General features: G+C 42.4%; 1 protein-coding gene across 3 annotated transcripts in view; it reads right to left on the bottom strand.

The window, feature by feature from the left end:
• Positions 1-18447, bottom strand: part of CACUL1 (CDK2 associated cullin domain 1) — a 47454-nt gene extending 29007 nt beyond the window's left edge. For 2 of the 3 annotated variants that reach the window (XR_010432408.1, XM_064663670.1), the window contains exons 1-3: positions 18044-18446; positions 12341-12467; positions 8796-8898 (exon numbers count right to left, since the gene is read on the bottom strand). Coding sequence is in view for 2 of the 3 variants with exons in the window: in XM_064663670.1 (XP_064519740.1) it covers positions 8796-8898; positions 12341-12467; positions 18044-18329 (516 nt within the window). In the remaining variant the exon portion in view is untranslated. Of the gene's footprint in view, positions 1-8795; positions 8899-12340; positions 12468-18043 lie in introns of all 3 variants that reach the window. The other variant, XM_064663671.1, reaches the window with a different exon arrangement.
• Between the last annotated feature and the right edge of the window lie 4397 nt (positions 18448-22844).

The raw sequence follows: 22844 nt of genomic DNA, 5'->3' as shown, positions 1-22844 counted from the left end.
TACAAAAGTAGCTATGAGCTCCAAGGACTCCCTTTCATATATAATTACATATATAATTTGTTGTAAATAACATGCAATGAAATCTGCATTTCTAAGCAGTATGTATTCCTGCTTCACTCCTTTTCAACCTCAACTTTAAATATGGTGATACCCTCGGATTTGTAAAGACTCGGCATACAGTTTCTAAGATTAAAGAAAAGGGAAAATTCTACTTCAAAGGACACATCAGACAAAAGGAGACCACAGCCTGACACAGTGCACCACTCTTCTCTCACTGGTAGATTGCCCTTTTTATTTAAAAGGAAAAAAAAAACCAACAACAAAAAAAAAAAACAATGAGAAAAAACAGAGACAGAAGCTGTCTGAGCAGTGTGTGATTTAATCCCATGAACAGACTGCAGGCAATGTATCCCCTTAGTCTGCCACTCTTTTTTACAGGGGACATTAAGGACTCATCTCTTTTTCCTCCACTGCAGATGAAAACTCTGCCAGCTCACCTCACAAAGCCTATGTCCCAGTAAGAGAGACATTTTATGAGGGGACAACAACTGCACAACTGCCAGAGTCCTTTAATGGAAGGATACTGGGAAGCTGTCACCACCACCACCATCACCTTGCAACCAAGTGGAAACAACTGCTCTATAGACAAAGACAAAAAAAAACCCCTAAGAAAGGTCCTGACAGCTTTAGAGGAAGCACTCACTAGTGTCAGGCAAATATCAGGCCTTGGTTTTAACCTCTGCAAAACAGAAATGATGGTGTTCACTGCTTCATCAGCGTGAAATGGCCCCTTTCAGTTTTATTCTCCTGATAGTGCTTCATGTCAAGTCTCGACAGTCAAACCACTAACAGGGAAGGAAAAAAAAAAAGCAAGCTTGACAATCAAACTCGCCTCAACTATTGCTTGACTTGTAAACTACCAAAATAGCCAAGTCAAAGAGAAATCAATAGTATTTTCACAGCTCATCTCTGAATTATCATGATCTGGGGGGGAACAGAACCATCTGCTGCTGTTCATCCTGGTGTTACTGTGCAGCTGCTCCAAACTGCCACACTGAAACCCATCACTTGTTTGAGCACAGGAACCTTCATCATATCTCTACATTAACATTTGTAATACAGTAACTGGATTAGCTTTATATACACTACTTGAATTTGATAAACTAAAAAGCAGTGCATGGCATCAAATTCATGAGTAAACAGAAGTTGCTGCATTTTATTTATTAAATGGCCATCACTAGAATACAGCTTCCACTTAAAAGCTTTACTTATTCAGCTATAGCTATTACAACAAAAAAAAAACCAAACCAAAACTAGAAAAAAAAAAAACCAAAAAACTCCAACTGCTTAGCTGACACTTTTCACTCCTGGTCTTAGTCCAGAAAAAGAGAACACATACATTCAGCTGTTTTAATTACAGGGGGAGGGGCAGAATTAAGCATGACATTTACTTCTTACAACTCCCCAGACACTATTAAGTCTTTAAATCTACTCCTATCTTACCTGAGGGATCTATTACAGAAGCTGTTCAAAGAAAGAAAAAAATACACACTGAGAGCCTAAGGTTTTCCAGGAAGGAAGAGGATCCCTCATTCCTTCACTCTTCCTCCTCAATTCTATCAAAATGTTAATTCAGGGTTTTGGGGGGCTTTTTTTGTCTGTTTGTTGGGGTTTGGTGTGTTTCAGTTTGTTTGTTTTTTAAGACATTCCATACAGGGAGACAGCTTAAATCCTCCCCTACATTTGCTCTCATCTGCCACTCATAGGTTTAAGAACAGTTTTCCAGTAACAACTCTGTGTGTCTGCCCACAGGAGCACTGAAGGTCGGGTTGGGTTCCTCAAAATGGGATACAGTTGCATTTGCTTATCATCTTCAGCTTGGCTGTGAGTCAACTACTTCTTGGCATAGAAAACTATGATGCTGTTTAAAAGTTGATAATAAATCTCCTCACACATCACACTGGACATCTCAGCACCAAGAGAAATGAGAAGTAACAAGAAAACACATTTGAGAAAGGATGACATGCAAGATAAGACATAGTCAAACAAAACAAGCCATTGGAAATCCAGTATACTACATTACCCTTCCCTTATTTGAAATCTAATATCTAGGCATATCAAGAAACTGTATACATGAAAATGATGGGGTTTTTTTCAGCTTGAAAAACAGTTTGAATATTGTTCTTTAACTGAACACGCAAATGAAAGCAGAAGACGTGCTGCTGGCTCAACACAGCTCAGAAAGGGCTTACAAGAAAGAAACAGAGACAACAGTGCTTGAGGAACACAAAGTTACTCTGTTTATGATTTGTCTGGCACAACCAGCAGTGTACTGAGGAAAGCTTACACTCCTCGGTGGAATGGGCAGCCCCATTCTTCTGGGCACACGCTCACTGCCACGATGCCAGCACATGTGCTGCAGCAGCTCTGCCACACCTGCCCAGTGGGAAGGGGGCATGGCCACAACTACACAAATTAACCTGTTATTCATGTGGGTGGTTTGAATCTTCTAAACTAGTCTTTGTTCTTCCTTGAGAAAATTTGTTTACCTTGCCTTAATATAGGTGATGCCCAGGTCTGCCTCCTCAGACCCAGGGATTATTGAAACCTTTCACAAAAACCAGCCATCACACTAAAGCACAACTCCTGCAAAGGCTGACTGTGTCTTCCTAGTCCAGCCTGCACTCAAACCTGTTCAAAGCTGTGCAGGATCATGACATACCCTCACCTAACTGTCTTACAGCAGGTTAGCAGATGGAGGCTCTTTCCATTTCCATTCTACACGTTTGTCAAGCAAAAAGACATTGTATCTAAGGACCATCCAAACCCTGTTTAGTAGTAAGGTATCTTCAGAAGCTTTTCCACCTAGCAAATGCATATTAATTTGTGCTGTATTTACTTATAGCTTTCTGTAATTGTATCAGGCCTTGCAGCCCCAGGATATCTAGAGCTGCAGGAATACAAATCTTTTCAAAAAGCTGCAGGCAAGGATGCTTTTCTCAGGTTAGCTTGCTCACAGCAATGTCATTTTTAATGGCAATTCTGGCAATATGGTGACCCCTGTATCTTCTTCATTCAGAAGCCAACATTCTGATGGCCACACAGGAAGATACAAAATTTCTAACGCTTCTGGTTTCTACCATCTGAGTTCAAATTTGATGTGATTCAGTTCGCTGTGGTTCACAGCAGTGAAGACTTTTTTCACACACAATTAATCAATGTTCTCCCAGCAAAACTGATGGATAAATGCCTACAGCTACAAACATTGGAGGTTTTTTTTTCCCTTTTAAATATTATGGACCAGATAAATGCCCAGTTTGAGCCCCCTCTTTGAAAAATGACCTGTTGATATTAACAAATCACCCAAAAGGACTCTAAGAAACACCAATGATTTACATAATTAGTATGAAGAGCCAGGAAATGTGAGTTCTCAATTCCCATTCCCCACCTCTATTTCTGATCTTCTCTAAAGGCAGAACATAGAAGAGGCAGATTTGTTTTCTACATAAGCCTTTGAGAAACTACTTCAACTTTCAAAATTATTTCAGGGAATCAACTGATTTCAAATTGACAAGAGCTAATTTCAGTGTTACTTCTATGCTCCTTGAGATGAGCATGACTTGTGAAGTAGGCTCCCTATATTTCTTATTTAGCTACCAGGTCAGACTGAGCCCACACAGTGTAATAAGAATGGGTCTCTTCACCAGGATGGAGCAAATAACCTGGCTTCCCATAAGTACACGACTAAAGTCTAATCATAACTTTATTAGCAATTTACTAAGTTTACACAAAAAGGAGCCACAAATGATGTTGTCAAAAGCTGTATTTTACAGACTGGCATAGCTGTTTAATTACAATATAGTACTACATAAAGGTAATATAACCACCAGTGTATCTTGGAAGGAAAGCAAAATACACCTATGAAATAATCTGGAGTAAAATTAAAGTGTAAATATCAAGAACTGCTACGAGATGTTACCCAGTACATAACTGTCCACAGTGAAAAGTTCAGTTTTACCAGTCCCTCAAAGCACTACCTGCATGCATTTTTCTACCACCCTGACTACATACAAAGCTCACAAACGTGACAAGCCACTTCAGCTTCATTACACAACTGTTTGTAAGGAAGCTGAGAACCTCATCTGAAGTTTGGAATAAGGAATTTGTATTAATCAGATTAGTGCTTCAGAAAGAGCAGGGGCAGGAAATTACAGGCTCCTCACCACTGGATGAAAACTCCATATAATCACAGGGTACAAGAGGAGAGTAAATGTGAGACAGAAAATAAGAAAGGAAAAGGCAAGGAAGGGACAGATTGTCCACACAGATATTGCTAACCTGTATCTGAAAACAGATGACAACTGACAGTGACATGCTCCAAGGAACTCAGTTCCCAGAGATCTGGCAGTCCTCAAAGCAGTGGAGTGGCTTTGACAGTAACCTGATGTGGTGGTTAATCCCCCTTTGAGCTTCCAGGACCAGCATGGGCTGCAACCAGCACCTCCTCCTGCCTGGGGCCTCTCAGAGCCAGCCAGCTCTCACCTTTGCTATACCTGGACCTCAACTGTTGGTCCAGTCCGAGGCTAAGTTTGGTAAGGAGGTCCACTCTGAATGTTGTGACTTAAAAGGAAAGTCTCCCTTATTCCTTTTTATCCTCACCCTTTTCCTATCCCCAGCCTGCACACAGATCATTTTTGTTGATTTTAGCTTTAGACTGATTGATTTTTCTCTGTGTGCTTTACCCCTGTAGCAGTGGGTGCAGTGAACACGGCCAATGAACTCTGTCACACTTTGACATTAAACCCGCTTTTTCCAATAATTCTTTGAGCACCCTAAAACACTCATTCCCAACACCTGACTCCACTGCACACTGTGCCAAGGAAACAGCAGGAGAGATGATATTTTCATACACTGCACCGACTGGTTTGAGAGCTGACAAGACAGAAGGCTGAGAAGTTGTAAGGATTAATATCAGGCAGGAAAACTTGCTGGCATTGCACAACAAAGACTAAATCTGCAGGTCCTGGGGCCAAACAGCAGACATGCAAATTATCTACCAACACCAGCTGGTATCTACCAACACCAGTTCAGTCATGCTCATTGTAAAAAAACTATGTAAAAAAATATAGTTCTTAATGAAAAAAAACCCACCACCACAAACAGAAAACAATAGATCCCCTTTTCTCTTTTATCTAAATAAAAAAAGGTGCAACATGACAAATAACTGGTTTTTAGTTCTCGGTCATTTTGTAAAGGAACTTGTGAAATTATTTTAACTAAAATGAGAATATTCCACTGCACTTGCACAAAAAAAAGGTACTTTTGTAACGGGCCAGCTCAAAGCTACAGTGCATTTTGATTGCCAATGCTTTGAGTACTTTCCAGTGTCTTTTGCTGAAGAGGTATGTAATGGGTAGAGTACCTGATTTTGAATGACTTTATCAGAGTACATAAGAATAAGTTAAGCCAGTAACACTAGTGCCTAATGCAAACACATTTTTATTAATTTTAAAGGGAGGTGTATTGAATTTGAAAGCATATGCCTGTGTATCTACTCTACCTCATACATCTGAGTGACTCAGCACTTACCCACAAAGTCAGCTGACATTATTTTGAACCATGACATAATGAACTATGTCTATTATCAATAAAATGTTTCCAAGTAAAGTATCTTAGAAAAATCATCTGTATGCTGCCTGTATATTTCACAGACCAAGACAACAGGAAACAAGTTAATTTGTGTTTTCTGCAGCCACACATTTCTATTTTAAGCAGACAAAATCCCAAATTCCAATCAACTCAAGAATTAGGGAAATTTAATTCTCAATTACTGAAAGCTCCACATGGCAAAACTCATGCAGTCAATGTTTGACCAGCAGAGAAGCTGGTCAGACACTGACTGCAGGGAAGGAAGGCAATCCTTGCTGAGTCTCTCCTTAACAGTCTGAAGAGAGGATTATTTACTTACAGACATAGTAATGAGGGAGCTAGAAATGTCTTGGGATATAGGATATACAAAAAGCTGATGGCCTGGTGACAAGCAATTCATCTCATCCAAACATACTATTACTGAGCAAGCACCACTCACTGCTTTTCACCCAGTGTGTGACACAGGAACGCGTCAGCCCATCCACATTTTCACATCAGCTCTGCCACCACTGCAAACTGACCTTTTTGAGGTGCAAACCTGCAGAGCAAACCAGGAATGCACGAGGCAAAGACACAGCAACCCCACACGGGTGTCCTGCAGTCTGGAAAGGCAGAAGTCACATGGGATGACACTGTTTGAGTGTCCTGGTGTGACCACGGGGCCAAAGTTCAGTTCCTGGGACATCCAGCCCAGGACACCTGAGTGCCACCACTCTGCTGACTCCAGCTGGGGCCAGCTGAGAGCTACACACACAGTTTGGGGTGGGGTGGTGGTGAATAAATACATATACAGGGAGCTTCTGCAGTGAATGCCCCACAGAAAGAAGCCAAACTCCAATAAGATCCACACAAGAGCAAGTCTGACTAGTCCCCTGAGATGCTCCTGCTTTTATTGTTTGGTACCTGAGTTTTACTGCTTTTGCTGTTGATATGTAATTCCTGTAGGAAATGGCTTGCTCTGGCACGCTGGTTACATGCAGATGTTCTGCAAGCCACTTCCATTAAACTGTTACACTTCTACACAAAGAAGCTGCTTGGTTTGTCCAGAAAAAGACATTGCATTTGCCTGCCAGTTCAATTCATAATCATGTTTCTCACAGAAACCAGCATTCCTGCTTATACTGGGCTACATTTGCATCTCTGCATATAAAAAAAAAAAACCAACTTATCTTGCATCAAGACACACCTTGCCAACTACACAGAACTCTGCAATTCACTTAAATGTTGCTGGTAGGTAGAATGAGTTCATGTCAGAGAAAGCAAAATACCACATATCGTGCATTAAAAGAATTCACATATATAGGGTTTTTCATTGTTTGCCAGCGTGAACCAGAAACTTCCAAGCAACCAACATTTACAGAGTAATTTGTTGTTGTTGCTAAAGATCTGGAACTGCATTTTCAACATAAATCCCGAGTGACTGAATGTCACCAAAATGTATTAGGATCAAAGAAGTATCAGGACAATAAAATACACTGCAGTAAAGCAATTTCTTAAAAGCAAATTTCACAACCCACAGCTAAAAGTTTCTTTAGAGAACAGTTTTCTGAGGCACACGAATTTTACTTCAAGCGGTTCAAAAAAGATCTTTACCCTCCAAAAGCAGAGTCACGTTCGTGTCAGACAAAACTCATCAATAACACTCAAAGATGGTATCATGTCATACTACAGGTGTGTCTAACCTACATAGGGAGCCTTTTGCAAGGCACAGATTGCACTAAACAGCTGTCTCAATTATTCTTTCACCAGGCTGATGTTCAGAAGGCAGCCTTGCTTTTAGGCAGAAGCATTTAACGCTCCCATGTGCCAAAGCAAACTTTCAAAGGAGCTGCCTCAGTTCCGGAACTCTGGAGGAAACAATGAAGGACTAACACAGAGTAAAGAATGTGGGGTATTCCCAAATTCACAGCAAAGTAATGCAGTATATTACCACGGGATGTATGAGAAGAACTGGCCAAACCTGTATAGCTGCAATGAATCACAGTTCTCACAAGAAAAACGTACAGGCTGCACCAGCTCAGCAGAACCAAGGAAAGGCTTTATTTTAAATACCATGTTCATCTACTCTAACCAATTTTTACAGAACACTGAGGCTGTCATTCCATAAGGAACAAAGAGAATGTAAAAGAGAAAAGAAGAAAGAACCTAGCTCAAGATATTTCAGTCCAACACCATGCCTATTAAATGCTGGGTGGTTATTTCTCTTTTTATAAGGAAAGCCACAAGAGGAAAAGAGTGAAACCAAAAGGACATGAGAGATCACAGTGCTATGGGAATGCACGTTTAGCCAGAAGTACCTGAAGCAGTAAGACTGCTTTTGACTGACAGAAATTAATTATCAATGTGTTAGAACCACTGAGGGAGCTGCTGCAGTTTAGGGTTCCTTTGTATTTGGCATCTCTACTTCATGCACTGCAAGGCAGTACAGAACTCAAACATCTGTTCTGGAAGTGACAAAAGCTGTAGGGAAAAATCAAACAGTGTTGCTGCTGCAGCAATAACAATTTCAGGTAAGTGCCTGGAGATTCCAGCCTAAAAGGAATGTGCAACAAGGAACACACATGAAAACAATCATGGATGCACAAATAAGATGCAGAGAAGGACAGGGATATACAAGCATTAGGACTGCTGTAAACCACTGACATCTAGAGATAGGCAAGAAAAATGCAGAATAAACTGTAACACAAAACTTCATATGCAATAATTCCTAATTTATATTTCACAATCCATATTTAATTAATGTTATTTTTTCCTTTTGTGGTGCACAAGAACCATGAATAGTTTCCACAGACTTACACAGCAATGGTAGACATTGATCCCACGTGCACAAATCATGTTTGGCTGAAGTATTTACATCCCAGATTATGCTGTAGATTTCCCATTCTCTAGGCCTTGATTCCATATAATGTATGCAAGTTTAGCCACTGCTCTCCACATGGCTCAGGTCACCAAGGCTAAGGCAGTGCCACACAACTGGATCTAGCAGTTGGGATTCTGACAGCCCAGTAGTGAATGAAGTAGTCCCCAGTTTAGTAAGCTACTGTAAATCAGTCTTAATGGCTATCTCCTCCAGAGGCCACCTACATGCTGTTCTGATACAATCCCAGATCCCAGGAAAGACAGAATTAGATTGTGCAGCTTCTTACCTGCAGCTCCTTTGAGACTCTCTCTAAGTGGTTAGTTATCTTTTTTATTAGGTCACTATACATCTGCTCCGAATGCTGCTGGCATACACACTTATACACACAGCTGCAGAAACAAACACAGGAACAAACAGTGAACCCACAGCAGTTTGCAAAGGAGGGTAACAGACTTTGAAATCATTTGTACAAGTTGCAATTTAGAGGATAATAGAGTTGAGTGATTACTGAACTTTTAAATACAGTCCTAAGCTCAGAATGAGCTCCAGCAAACTCTTAAGTCTCTGGAAGCTCAAGGGTGTCCATCCCATTCCCCCTCCCCAACCTCATTTTTACTCACAATGAGCTCTCCTCACAGGGCCATTCAAAACAGCCAGGACAATTCTGTCAACAGCACATTCCTAATTCTGGCTTTTGCCTCTCCTATGTCAATTAAGTGCCCATTAAAACAAGCAGGTTTAATTTCCAGTTCTCCACTGAGAAGGTGGGACAAAGACAGGCAAACTACAAAGATGGCATCAAAGCAACTGTGGGCTACTGAAATCTTCTAATGCAAGTGAGAGGTTAGGCACCAACTTCAAGCCTTCAGAGACCAAGACAATGCCCTCATTCAACAATTGCAACTCTCAAAGTCTTCTGGAGGAGGCTTTTATGAGAGAATTAGCAGTAACTCTAAGAAGTCTGTATTTATTGCCTCTGACAACTTCAAAGACCCCAAAATACAGCATTCATCCCTATGCAAAGTCTGCTCATTTGGTGAACAATGCTATTTCTTAAAAACCAAAAGACACCCGACACCTCTCCCATTACTATATTTAAAAAATAACTGAGTATCTGCCATTTGATATTATTTAAATAATACCAGTCAAAGTTGTCCTTTTTCTTTCACATAAAGTCTATCAATAACAGATTCTATTTTGGGACAAGCAAGTGCAAAAGACATTTTGGTATGATGCTTTTGGTAAGAATCACTTTAATTTGGATCAAAGAGAGAAACACTGGTAAGAAAAGTAGACTGGCTGTTGTGATCTCTCACAAATCAGCCAGCTGGGTAACCACAGCAAATGGCCAAATACATAACTAACCAAATACAGCCACTTCCACAAGCTGACTGCTTCACTGGCATGTAACAAACTGAATTTTAAAGTACACTTCTGCTTAGTGTTACACACACTGTTGCTGCACCTACTTCTGCAACACATTCTGTAATCAAACACCAGCCTCTGTATGTACGTGCAGGGTGTGTTTACATCTTGTTTTTTGTGTTCACTTCTATTTAGAGGCTCCTTCCCCATTTTAAGATCCTGTTTTCAGTTCCTGATTGTGGGCTGATCCTGTGAATCATCCTCACCCTGCTATTACCCAAAAGAAGTCACCAGCCTGTCAGTTCTGCAGCATAACCCAACCCCTCAGGAAAAGGAAGACCCCAGGACACTGGAAGGTAAGCACTAGACAAGAGGGATGAATATCTGATATCTCTAAGTTGTCCTGAGGAACAGAAAACTGCCTGCCCTGCACCTGGAAGCCAGTGGAGCCTGTCAGAAGTACAACCTAAATGTTCACCTTCTCCTCATCTCAAAGTTCCCTTCACATCTCTCTGCCAAGATATCCAACATTTTATAACAGGAGGTCACTGTGCACAGGCAGGCTTTGGACTCAAAGCTGCAAACAGTCCTTAATGACACTTTGATACCTTACAGGTAAACTGATCCATAGGAAATACACCTTGGAAGTTACCTCCTACCTTTCACTGCTGGGGAGCAGACACCTACAGTTATCACTGACCATGGCAAATATAACAGTTTGGGTATCTAATAATGTATTTTGAGTTTGCATTATGGAAACCTTGATTCCTTTACTCAGCACGAAGATGACCAAAAAACCCACTGTATTTTCACCTCAGTTTTACTTTAAAAAAAAAAAAATATATGTAGCTGTTTGAACTACTTCAAGAAACATCCTATTTTTCAGACTTAAGAACTGGCCTAGTTCTTTAGTCTGTTCTTCTACTTCTAGAAGCAGAGAGGATCTAAACTCCCAGTCTGCTACAGACTCTCAATAATACTCCAAGCAAGCATCCTTATTAAATGCAATTAAAAACAAAATCAATTTTCCTTCCATTCTCAACCTTTCTTGTCCAGATTGTCAGTCAATCAAAGGAACAGCCTAAAAATATATAAGAAAAAAAAATCAGTCTTATGATTGGAAGAGGCTGTGTCAGAATAATTACAACCAGACATAATTTTTAAAAGAAAACTGACATGCAAGTTTTCCCAGTAACAGTAAACTATAAAAAATCTTTTGTCTTAGAAATAGTAAAATACATTCAGTAGACCCCCGTGCATCAGTACAGTCCTGCACCAGGTGTCCCAGATTTGTCAGGGTTATCTAAAAGAAACCCCAAACCCATTATTTATGCAATAAATAAAACTTCTCAGGAGTAAAAAGGTGACAAGGATGGACTGCAGTTATCTGCAAACCATAACGAGGTGTAGATCTACTCAAGGTATTAAACCACTAATCTTGCACATTTGCTGTGTGTCAGAGATGACTTTCAAGACATGTTGGTTTAACTCTTATGAAGACTGTTTGCACACTGGGGATTTCAAGCTGGGAAAGGATTTTGATGACTTGCACCAAAGCTGTCTCTCTCAATTCAAATGACCCTCTAATTATTTATACACATGATGATATCCGAGTCCTGATAATAGCAGTTCCAAAAGTCTGGAGAGGAAAGAGGAAGTTTATTAAAGTTTTCAAGTGGAACTAAGAGGAAAGACTGAACACTTGCCTTTCTTTTATCTGGTTCCCTAATCCAAAGTTTCAAACCACAGAGGCAAAGTGGCTGAGAGCAAATGGGCACGAGACAGAGGTGAAAGGCTCTAAGAAGGGCAGTCAGTGACTGAGCTGGCAGCATTATTTCATAGAGTGCAACACTGTGCTAAAGAAAACCAGCACAGCAGTGCTACTATAGCTGTGCTGCTGGCAAGGGCCAGTGGTTTTAACAGCACCTTGGCCAGTAAATGCAGCAGCAGCCACCTAGTTTCCATCCTGTTTACCAACACACTGAATACACTTTTCCATCCTATTTACCAATACCCTGAATATTTACCAATACCTACAGAACAAAAATCTCCATTTCAGTAAATCTCTGCAGACACTGCCAGGTCTCTAACACATTTAGCACTTTGGTTTGGAGCAGTGGTGTGATTTGGAAGCAAATCCCCTCTGAAGGAAGGGGTGTTAAGTCTTTGATACATTTCTTATTATACTACACTAAGCAGCTGTGGTGGAGCTCATTGCAATGTTAGTGCTCCAAGCACTGATGCATTTTAATTCTTTAGTACTTATTCCTGTTAACATGGGACGACAAGTTATGTATTTATTAGTCATTCATTCTGATCATTTAACAATATTTTATTTCACATAACCTTCCTGATTTCCTCCTCGAGGATACAAAGTAAGACATATGCATAGGTTGCAAGATAAAACAAACATTTCACTTTAAAGAAGAAAAAAAAAGTAACACAGCACTTAAAATATCTCCTTACCTGTATATTTGTTCATAGGAAATAGGGATGTAGTCACCAGGACTCTGAGTTAAAAGCTGATCTATGGCACTGTCCAACTTTGGCCAATATGTGCTCTTATAGTCTTCAATTGTTATAACATTCATCACTGCAAGAAAAGAGACAAAACTGTATTTAGTAACTTCATCTAAAAGATTAGAAGCAAGTGAATGCTCTGCAATTTCGGATCACACCAATATGCTGGCCAAAAAAACTGGGAACAGCTCACTTCCACTAAGAGAACCTCATCTAAAACTCAAGCCCAGGCTTGAATTTGAACCTTTTTATTTACAGAAAATAAAGTAAAATCAGAAAACTTGCCAAATCAGTGCTTGGATATTTCTCTGGGGCTCGAGTAGCAGGAAAAAACAAATTTCTGGGATTTCTACCATGACAACAACAACAACAACGTAATATTTATTTATTTATTTATGTTAAAAGAATAGCTCGAATTAATAAATTATGCAACTTTGTAGAAGTCCACAATCAAAAATTAGCACAGGGTCCTCACACACAGAAGAATAAGCTTTGGCCAAGACTGGCAGTTTTTTAAATCCTCCTTCCCAGCAGATTGATTCATTTCCCAAGTCTCTGGTGGGACCAGCAGATTCCCTGCTCTAAAAGCTGATGCAATTCCCTCTCCCTTCAACTGCAGTTAGGCTTCCAGGCAACTTTTTTGAATCCCTATTAGAGTTCCCCTCTAGCAGGCACGGTAATACTCCTTTTGCAGATAAGAATCAACACAGGGAAAACCAGGAGGTGTTTGGATTAGCATTCCCCATCATCCCCTGATCTTCCTCCTGGCTTCCCAACTGCACCTTCTTGCCCAAGTGACTCCGTGTGCCTTCACAGCCACAGAAGGGGTTCAATCTCTGTCTTTCCAGGGAGGATTTCTGAACTAACCCCCCAAGGCTCAGTTCCAACAGGTCAAACACCTTGTGTTCAGGGCCATCTCCCAGGACTGCCTTGCTGGCTTGTCACACCAGCACAGCTTCCCAGCACTCACTCCAAACTCCCTCAGCAACCCAGAGCACAGCACTTACTGCACAGCAAAACTACCCAGCCCAGGAAACCTCAAATCAGGCCTTCAGTTGAACTCCACAGGTGAGTCTGGGCTATATGGAAGAGAGAATAAAGATGCTTCTCACCCCACACAATCTAGTTTAGACACCACACTGAAAAGAAAGGTTTTTGCTAGGGTTGTGTAAATGTAGATTCACTGCTGGCTTTGAGGAGCAAGATTTCTGAATTTGTATTTTCACAGGGGGTTGAAAGGAGCTGGGTAAATCACTTTTGGCAGCACTGTGAAGAACAATTCTAAGAAAATACAGGCAAACCAGTTAACAGACCTAGTCTTGATTTAGGATTTCCATGTATAATCACATCCATGTTAATGTGGTTTAACATATTAAATGAGCCCTACTGATTTGAAAGAAAGCAGTCACGTAAGAATTCAGAACACTGAAAAATCATTTTTAAGGCTGTTGAGATGTTAACTTTTTTTTTTTTTTTTTTTTTTACAGTATGGACAAAGAAAGAAGCTGCAGACAGGAAGGCCTGCCCATTAGACATGCTGCACAGGTAAAGGACAAAACACTTTTATGAACAGCCCTGGGAGACTTGCATAGAAAATACTGATAAATTCACAGTGAATTTCAGATAAATCCTAGAAAAGCTTCACTCATTCAAAAGTCTCTTACAAGTACTATGTAATTCAATTTCCACACTTCAGTTCTGAAACTGAGCCAACCACAATATTTATATAGCTAAAAGTCCAAGACTACCCACTGAACAATCACTACTTTTATTCTTCCAATCCAGAAAACAAATTATTTTAAAATTTTAATAACTGTCACCAGTCAGTGAAGTCCCCTTTTCCTGGCAGTGCTTACACAAAAAAAAAAAAAGTGAAGGATGGCTTAAAATAGGACCCTCTGACTACAAACTCTGCCAGAACAAGTTCAAGACCAGGAAGGAAGGAATCATAGAGGATCCTCAGCAAGAAACGACAGGCTGCATCAGCCTTTTTTGCTTTTTTTTACTTTCCCATCTTTTTAGGATGCCATGCTTAAATGCTTATCCCTGCATTAGGTACTCGAGATGTAAAAGGAGTTGCCCAACAGCTTCTGTTCCCAAATCACAAGGAAAGATTACTTTCATTTTGTTGAAATTTCGTTGGTTTCTGGGAAGTGATACTGATATTCTGTAACCAAACATGCTACAATGCACTATTTTATCCAAGGGCAGCAAGTTTGGGGTGGGGGTGGGAGAGAAATCAGCCTGATAAAACAGAAAGGAAGTCAGTATTTTCCAGAGAATAAAAGACTTCACAAGTAAAGCTTGAGCAGCAACTGCTGCTTTTCCATATATAAAAAAGTTCAAAAGAAAAAGTGTTTAAGTCAAATGCAGCAGTGAAACCATTTAAGTAAAAAAGAATATGCATGAGCTTCCTATCATAACCTAGATATATCAGTATCATAGCCATAAGTGAAACACAGCCTGCTCCAAGCTACCAAATTCTTTGATATCAACTTCAAGAATGGCAAAAGCCACTAAGATTAAAAAACAAACAAACAAACAGACCCTAAGAGCAGGTATATATCCCCTTGAAATTGATAATAACACTTTACACACAGCTCAAAAGAGATACTGAAACAGTAATGGCACAGGATGTGAAGAACAGAACATTAATTTTAGAACAAAAATAACTGACTTAGGTGAGACAAGCCGAAAAACCACTCAACACACTTACTCTGGTCACATATAAAAAACACCCTTATCTATAGTTAAAAAGCAAGGGGACAGAGCAGGATGGCTAATCTGACCTACTGCCAAGTGTGCAGACATCAGTCTGACAATTACCTGTCATTTATTCTGCCAATAAAAAGGAAATAAGCAGCTGAGCATCTTTCAGAAGCCGCATTTCAAAGTGACACATAGGAAACTTTTCTGCTTTATTAGCAGCGCACCCTAAAACCCTGAAATATTTTGTCAAAGTGTGCAGACTCTTCAGGCAGATGTCTAAGGCTAATCTGCAGACTGTGGCTCAGTGCCTTCCTTCTTCTCAGCCCTCATGCTCACGCTTACACACTAGATTTTGCTCTCCCCCCTGCCTGACACATCCCAGCACACATTAGCGAGTTCAGGAGTCTGCCCCGTGGTTGCTTTCAATTCTGTTCTATTTTTATAACGTGTTTCTCAGCCTGCAATAAGACTGGTTAGAAAAAGGAACTTTCTCTTCATCAGCCCATTTGCATAGGCAGGAATACACACACTCACTGCACGGTGTTATGTGCAGGGAAGGCAAGAGATTTCAGGGATGTGCCAGTGCACAGAGCCACATGTGCCTGTCCTAAACAGGACTGGCACTAGACTGGCATTGATGACATAACTATCCTTGCTTTAAAAGGATGTAAGAAACAAGAAGAAAACTCTTCACTTTTCACAACAATGAGTTACGCTGCAATTACTACTATGGAAGAGTTTTTCTTAAAGTATTTAAAGTTCTTACTCTTCTCCCTCGTGGCCCTTGTAAAATACTTTTCATAACATTACAGTTTTATAAATCTGTAAATACAACTGAAGCTGATCAACTGTAAATATTTAGTTATAAGTTTAGCACAACACTGAAGATTTTCTTAAGTTGCTTTAACTAGAAGGAAAGCTATTACACGAACTGTGCACTATTCTATCTGATTTTAGCTCTCAGTCTCACCACAATCTCAGGGAAGGTGAACTGGATTTGACCCTTTGGAAGACATGAAGGATGACCTGTCCAAGACAGTCTCTGCATCATGAAGCAAGCAAGGCACAAGTCCTTGCTCATTCACCTGCAGAACTTCCTTGTGCAGCAGAGAACAGAGAAGGTTTTCATCAAGCCTAAGACTGACAATCAGCTTCTGTACCCATTCTGCCACAACTGAGACAGAGCAGCAGGAGAGGATCCAGCACATGCATCGTACATTTACATCCAAAGTAACCCTTCTCCTTTTTTTCTACATGTGAAAATTAAACAGAGGATATTAAGGGATCCTCTGTCAGAGCCAGGATGAGAACAGGAAGCATCCCAACTCAAATCCTGTACCTCCTCAGTCAATACTACTTCACTAGACTTGTTCTGTTCACTTACACGCCTCATCACAACTATCCAAAACACAAAATTCCAAACAACATAAATTTGACAACTTTGTACTGTGCAAGAGAATTATTTTTCTTTAAACCAATACTTAACATCAGTAAGATACTGTGTTGGGATACCAGTGCTGGAGAACTCCAAAACCACACCCTAAGCAAAATCATGCTCCGCAGCTTCTTCTCCCCCTCAGACATAAACTGTGGATTAGCTGGAAAGTCACCTTCCCATCTGGGTGGAGATCCAGCTTGAAAACCCTTTTCATTCTGAAACAGAAGGAAAAACTAAGATTCTAAATTTCTGGATTGGGAATTCAAGAGCCTGGGTCAGCGAGGCTGAACGCTCTCAGGTGTTCAGAAGCCACCCAAGTACCTGGAGCCTGACAAGCAAGGCACACAGAGTGCCAGGGAGCCCCAGCTTCAAAGGAGTCAGGCTTGGCCATGTGCCTAGAGCCACGAGAGCCAGGCTGCCAGAGGAGCAGGGATCCAGAAGCCTGAACTTCAAGCTCCTGATCAGCCTGACAGGTGAGCGAGCACTGGGGAAAGCAGGCAGGACAAAGGAAGAGAATTGTGCTTCCCAGCAAAGTTTTATCATAGCAATTAAACAGTTAAGAATACTTCTAACCACCCAAATCCAAGTTTTCCAATAGTCCATTAGAAAACAGGGCCCATTTTGCCCACAGAGGTGACTTATGGAAAGAAAAGCAGAACTGAAAAGTACAGCAAAAAAAATCTTCCTTTCCCTCAACCTTAGCTCAGCAAAACAAGGGAAAAGTTTGCCATTCCTACTAAAAGCTACATGCAAAGGATGTTTAGGAACCCTGTCCCTGGAGGTGTTCAAGGCCAGGCTGGATGGAGGTCCAAGCAACCTGCTCTAGTGGAAGGTGTCCCTGTCCACGGCAGGGGGTTGGAGGCACATGAACTTCAAGGTCCCCTTCCAACCCAAACCAGTCTGTGATTCTATTCTGGGGGGTGTAAATTAACACTCAGTTGTTTTCACCAGGCCTGTACAGACCCATTTTAGCTCTCAGTCCCAACAAAGTCTCAAGGAAGGTGAACTGGATTTGGTCCCTTTGAAAGACAGGAAGGATAACCTGTCCGAGACAGCCTCTGCATCATGAAGCAAGCAAGGCAGGAGTCCTTGCTCACCAGGGCAGAACAGCCCTTCCACGGGCTCTGCACACAAACAGGTCTCCAATTCACCTCGGGGTTTTTCAGACAGAAAGAAAAAGCTTCAGGAAAAGCAAAGACAAAAAGCTTCAGGAAAAGCAACAGTGCCAAACCCTGCCCAGCTCTACCGTGACAGCAAGGTAGGAGAAGTTGGGGTGCGTGCAAGAAGCGTTATTTTCTCCTTCCAAGGCGCCTTAACCCATCTGATTTCGCTTCGAGAAGGCTCTCGGGGCGAGACACGCGCAGGGGTAGGGCAGAGCCGGGGCAGCGGGGCAGCGGGGCAGCGGGGCAGAGGGGCAGAGGGGCAGAGGGGCAGAGGGGCAGAGGGGCAGAGGGGCAGAGGGGCAGAGGGGCAGAGGGGCAGAGGGGCAGCGGGTCACTCACGGAACTTGGACGTGGAGGCGCTGATGTTGATGGCGGCGATGGCCCCGGCCGCGCCCGCCCTGCCGGCCGTGCCCGCCGGCTCGCAGCCCCGCAGCCCCCCGCCGTTGTGCTCGGGCCCCGCGGGGCGCGGCGGCCCCGCCGCCGGCGGCAGCAGCCGCTCCTCCAGCAGGTACCGCCCGTAGACGCCCGCGCCCCAGTTGTTGTGGTTCTGGTCGTCCATCATGGCCTCGCCGCCGTCCTCCTCCTCCTCCTTCATGCCGTCCTCCTTCATGCCGTCCTCGTCCATGGCGGGGCGGGGTCAGCGCCCGCCGCCCATGCCCGTCCCCACGGCCGCCGCCTCAGCCCCGCCGGGCTCGGCCCGGGCCCCAGCCCAGCTCCGGCCGCGCCGCGCGACACTTCGCGAAGCGCGGAATACGGCGGGAACGCCGCGCGGCGCGCCGCGGGGCACGCTGGGGGATGTAGTCCACCGGGGCGGGGCGATGGAGGGGGCGGGGCGATGGAGGAGGCGCGGCCGGAGCGGGGTCCGTCCCTGCCTCCTCCCCGCCGGGGGTTCGCGTTTGCCGGTTCCTCGACGCCAGGGAGTTTTCCCCGGGGGGTTTCCCCTGGAGCGCGGCCGCTCCGGCAGGGCCCGCGCTCTGCTCCGCGCTCTGCCCCGACGGCAGCGCTGGGCCCCGGGCCGACAGCGCCCCCTGGCGGCGCCCGGCGGAGGCCAAAGGCACCGCTGGAAAAGGGATTTTGCACCGCCCTTCCTCCTCTTCCTGAGCAACCCGGGACACTGGGAGGTGTCCCTGCCTTGGCTGGATGTTGGAACCGAACGGTCTTTAAGGTCCCTTGTAGCCAAAGCCGTTCTGTGAAGTGCCCGCACACGCAGCTGCTCCCTTACGGTGCTTCCATTCCCCTGTTAAATAGGGGAAAAGCCTGCACCGATAATGTACGAACCCACTCGTCCTGCAACAAACAATGGAACCCTTAAAAAGTGTTTTTTAATATACTCTTCGTCAGGAACTGTGCTGACAGGACAAGGAGTGATGGGTATAAACTGAAATGGGTTAGGTGTCAGGGAGGTTAGATATTAGGTTAGATATTGGGCAGAAATTCTTTACAGGTTGCCCAAGGAGGCTGTGGATGTCCCATCCCTGGAAGTGTTCAAGGTTGGATGGGACTCTGAGCAACTTGGTCTAGTGGAAGGTGTCTCTGCCCATGGCAGGAGTTGGGACTAAATGATCTCTAAGGTCCCTTCCAACCCCATAACATTCTATGATTCCATGATAATATTGTCCAGTTGTCTTCAATTTATACTTACTTTGGGTGTTATCTTCATTTGTACCTGGGTGCTATGACAGAAGAACGGAAATGAATAGTGGGATTTTACTGAAAATAAATTTCCACTCTGTGGGGTTTTTTGCTCTTTATTGGCAAGTAAACAAAAAAAAAAAAAATGAAAAGTGTAGATAAAATCAGAGGTGGTTTCTTTCCAAAATGTCTCATAAAAAGTGAAAAGTGTGCCATTTGTTTTCCAAGCTGAAACACCAACTTGCACTTTAGCATGAAACAAAATTGTCCTGGTTGATACAAGCAGAAGATGCCGCTGACTTCCCAGCACTGTGGAACTGTCTCGAGTTGCTTTGATAAAAACAAGTGATTGAAACAGTTTGTCCCTATTGCACGGGGGTTTTTTCACACAGATTTTACCTGAACAGCGTTTTTCTTAGATGTGAAGATCACGCTGTGAACATCAGTGGTCTGTTCAAACCAATAGAGAGTCTTCTCCAGTTTCCATCTGGGTAAACACCAGTGAGTCACAGTTTTGTCTCAAGAGTCCAAGAGCTGATTTGGCACATCACTCATAGATCTCAGATTGTGGGCTCAGCATATTCAACACACCTGCTTTGGCTGTTGATTTATTTCTGTCTACACCTTAACCACAGCTAGAAAAAGAACAGACAGGACACTTTTGTTCACTTCTGCTGCACCTTTGCATTTACTGAGGGGGATGTGCAATATAATGCAAGTGTCAGTAGAGTCATCTATAATGGATATTAAACTTGGAAAGCTAAAGCAGCAAAACAATTTTTACCTTAAGTAAGTGTTGGGATTGTCTGATAATCACAAAGAAATGAAGTTTGTGTAACTTCACCGCTTCGAGAAAGAAATGTTTGTGTTGTCAACACTCGGAGCAACTCCACTGTACCCTCCTGCTCATCTGCTCCCACTCAGACTTTGCCACTATTTAAAAACACTGTGACCTGAGGAGGAATCAGAAACTTACCTTTATCAGCATAAATTTATCTTTGTTTTACTAATTTCAAAAGTGCTTATATGAACATCTAAAACCAGTGGAAAAGTAAGACCAACCCAGCATTTTTCAGTTCTAGAATTCTAGAATTTCTTCTTTTCTGTTTCATGCTCTCCTGTTGCACAGACCTATTTTTGTTACCATCTCTGTAATTTGCTGACCAGCTGAGGTCTCTGGTTTGGGTTGGGGTTTTGTTTGTTTGTTTTTCTTTTTTTTCCCCCATGATCTTTAAAGGTATGTTGCCTTTCTAATCCCTTTTCACAACATTCCTTGCACTGTGACTGCACTCACTGCACTTCCTTGTGGCAGGAATCCAAAAAAGCTTAGGAAATACTTCACCAGGCATTTCTGCAGAGTCTCCTCCGTTGCCTTGTGCAACAAGCCAGCTCATCTTACAAATCAAACAAGCAGCTCTTTCTTGCCTCCCATAAGGCAAATGACAAGCTGCAACAGTCATTTCTGGCTCACGCTATTTAAAATATGACTGCACGCTGATAAAGGCACTATCAAACGGTTCATCATTGAAGCAGCACTTGTTTTTGCAGGCACTGTGGAGACTTCTCAGCATTGTTTCCTTTTTTCCTCGTCAGCATGTGAAAATTTGACTCAGGCTTTAAATACCGCCTTGGCAAAATTACATTTTGCAATAGCAGAACTATAATTATTTCCACTATTAGCTGAGAATACCACTTAAAAATGCACTTCTGACAAGACCTGAGGATCCTCACGTCTCCATAACATCCCTGGAGATCTGAGACTTGTCTCTATTGTAAGTTGCTCGTCAGCAGACTGGAGAAATTCCGGCAACAAAGTAACATGCAGATGTCACACTTTCATTTCAGCTTCCTGGATCTGTAGGTAATTACCCAGACAAGCCTTCGAAGCGTTTGTTATGTCTTCATCTTTTGTTTTCTATTTTTTTCCTTTGGCGCAGCACTTTTGATAACCAGGTCACAGCCACAAGCTTTGCTACAAATTAAAAGGGAAGATCAAGATTTCCTGATAGTACCCATCCATGGAAAGTGTGAGCCATATTTTCTACACAGAAATTTGCAGAAATGAGGCTACAAGGAGGCTTTTCCTTCTAGGTTCTCAAGAAGCAGGTTGTGACACTTGATTCTGCTGGATGTCATTTCAACTTCACATGAACATTTATATCTATCAGACAAGGGGATTTTGTTTTTCTCACACATTTGTGCTTATAAAGTAGAGTTATTGGGTATTATTAGTGCAGCTGTTTCTGCACTCTGTGTCTCAGCTGGGTGTACGTAAGTAGCAGATAAATGATATACGAGGCATGTTGGTAAAAGACATACATAACATGTTTGGGTTTACTTCCTGCTATTGGTAATAAACATTATGGCATGGATACAACTCTTCTTATTTCAAAACAGACCATTTTTCCGTATTTCCCAAGCGCCCAGTCCATTGAAGTCAGCAGGAAAGCTTTCATTGATTTCAATGGGATTTCAATCAAGCCCTAACACAGCATGTAAAACGCTTTTCAGATTTATAGCTCTGGTTCTAAATACCAAATAAAATAATTCCAACAAGAAAGAAAGATGAATGCTAAGCAGAGCCTTAAATAGCAGTCTGTCAGGAGGAGCATGAAACACAGCTCTTTCAATGGCAAATAAGACAGCCCCTTGCAGAGTGCTGGCAGAGAGCAGATAAACCAAAAAGGAGGCTTAGGTGCTTGTTATTTTTGAGACACATTTTGACAATCGATGACTTGCTCAAGCACAGAGAACTAGTAGTCCCTCTGCAGCCTGGCAATTTGTGACACATCCCTTCCAACAGAAATTACCACTTAGGGCAAACTGGTTAGTGTAAAATTTTCTTGAAAATGTGCCAGTGGTGTGGAGAGACCACCCTTAGTGTTTCTTGGCTATATACCCTCTGCAAACACAGACTATATACAGTGTGTCTCATTATATTCTGATGTCTTGGTTGGTCTCTCCCTAGGAAAAAATTAAAAAAAAAAAAAAAAAAGGAAAACAAAAAATCCCAAATAAAAAGTACCACAGCTTATGTGATAATTCCTTGGGAAAAAAATTCTGTTAATGCATTTTACCAGCTGTATTGATTTCTGAGAGTTCAGAAGGTGTTACTCACAGCACAGGCAGAAACCAGCTGCCTGAAAAGGAACAATCCCTGCCATCCTCCACAGGGAGAAACTCTACTTGGAGCAAAGGAAATCCCAACTACCCCCCACCAAGACAGCAGGAGTGTGCTTTGCTGGGTGCCAGCACAGTGCCTTTGGTGCAGAAGAGAAGCACACAGCTGCCACCCAGGCAGGGAACAGCAGGGTAAGTGTAAGCTGCTGATCAAAGCACAGGCACTCCAGGGATGTCTGTCCTGTGCTGGACATACAGCTGCTTTGCAGGCCACAACAAAACACATAGTCAAACCCACAAAAAATACAAAAATGCATAGTCAAATCAGATCATATTCTCCTGAAATGAACAGAAGAGTCACACCACGGGCTGCTCTGTGCTACCCCTG

The sequence above is a fragment of the Pseudopipra pipra genome, chromosome 8, assembly GCF_036250125.1.
Source record: "Pseudopipra pipra isolate bDixPip1 chromosome 8, bDixPip1.hap1, whole genome shotgun sequence".
NCBI lineage: Eukaryota > Metazoa > Chordata > Aves > Passeriformes > Pipridae > Pseudopipra > Pseudopipra pipra.
The sequence above is the reverse complement of the archived record's forward strand: the minus strand, read 5'-3'. Positions and strand labels throughout refer to the sequence as shown.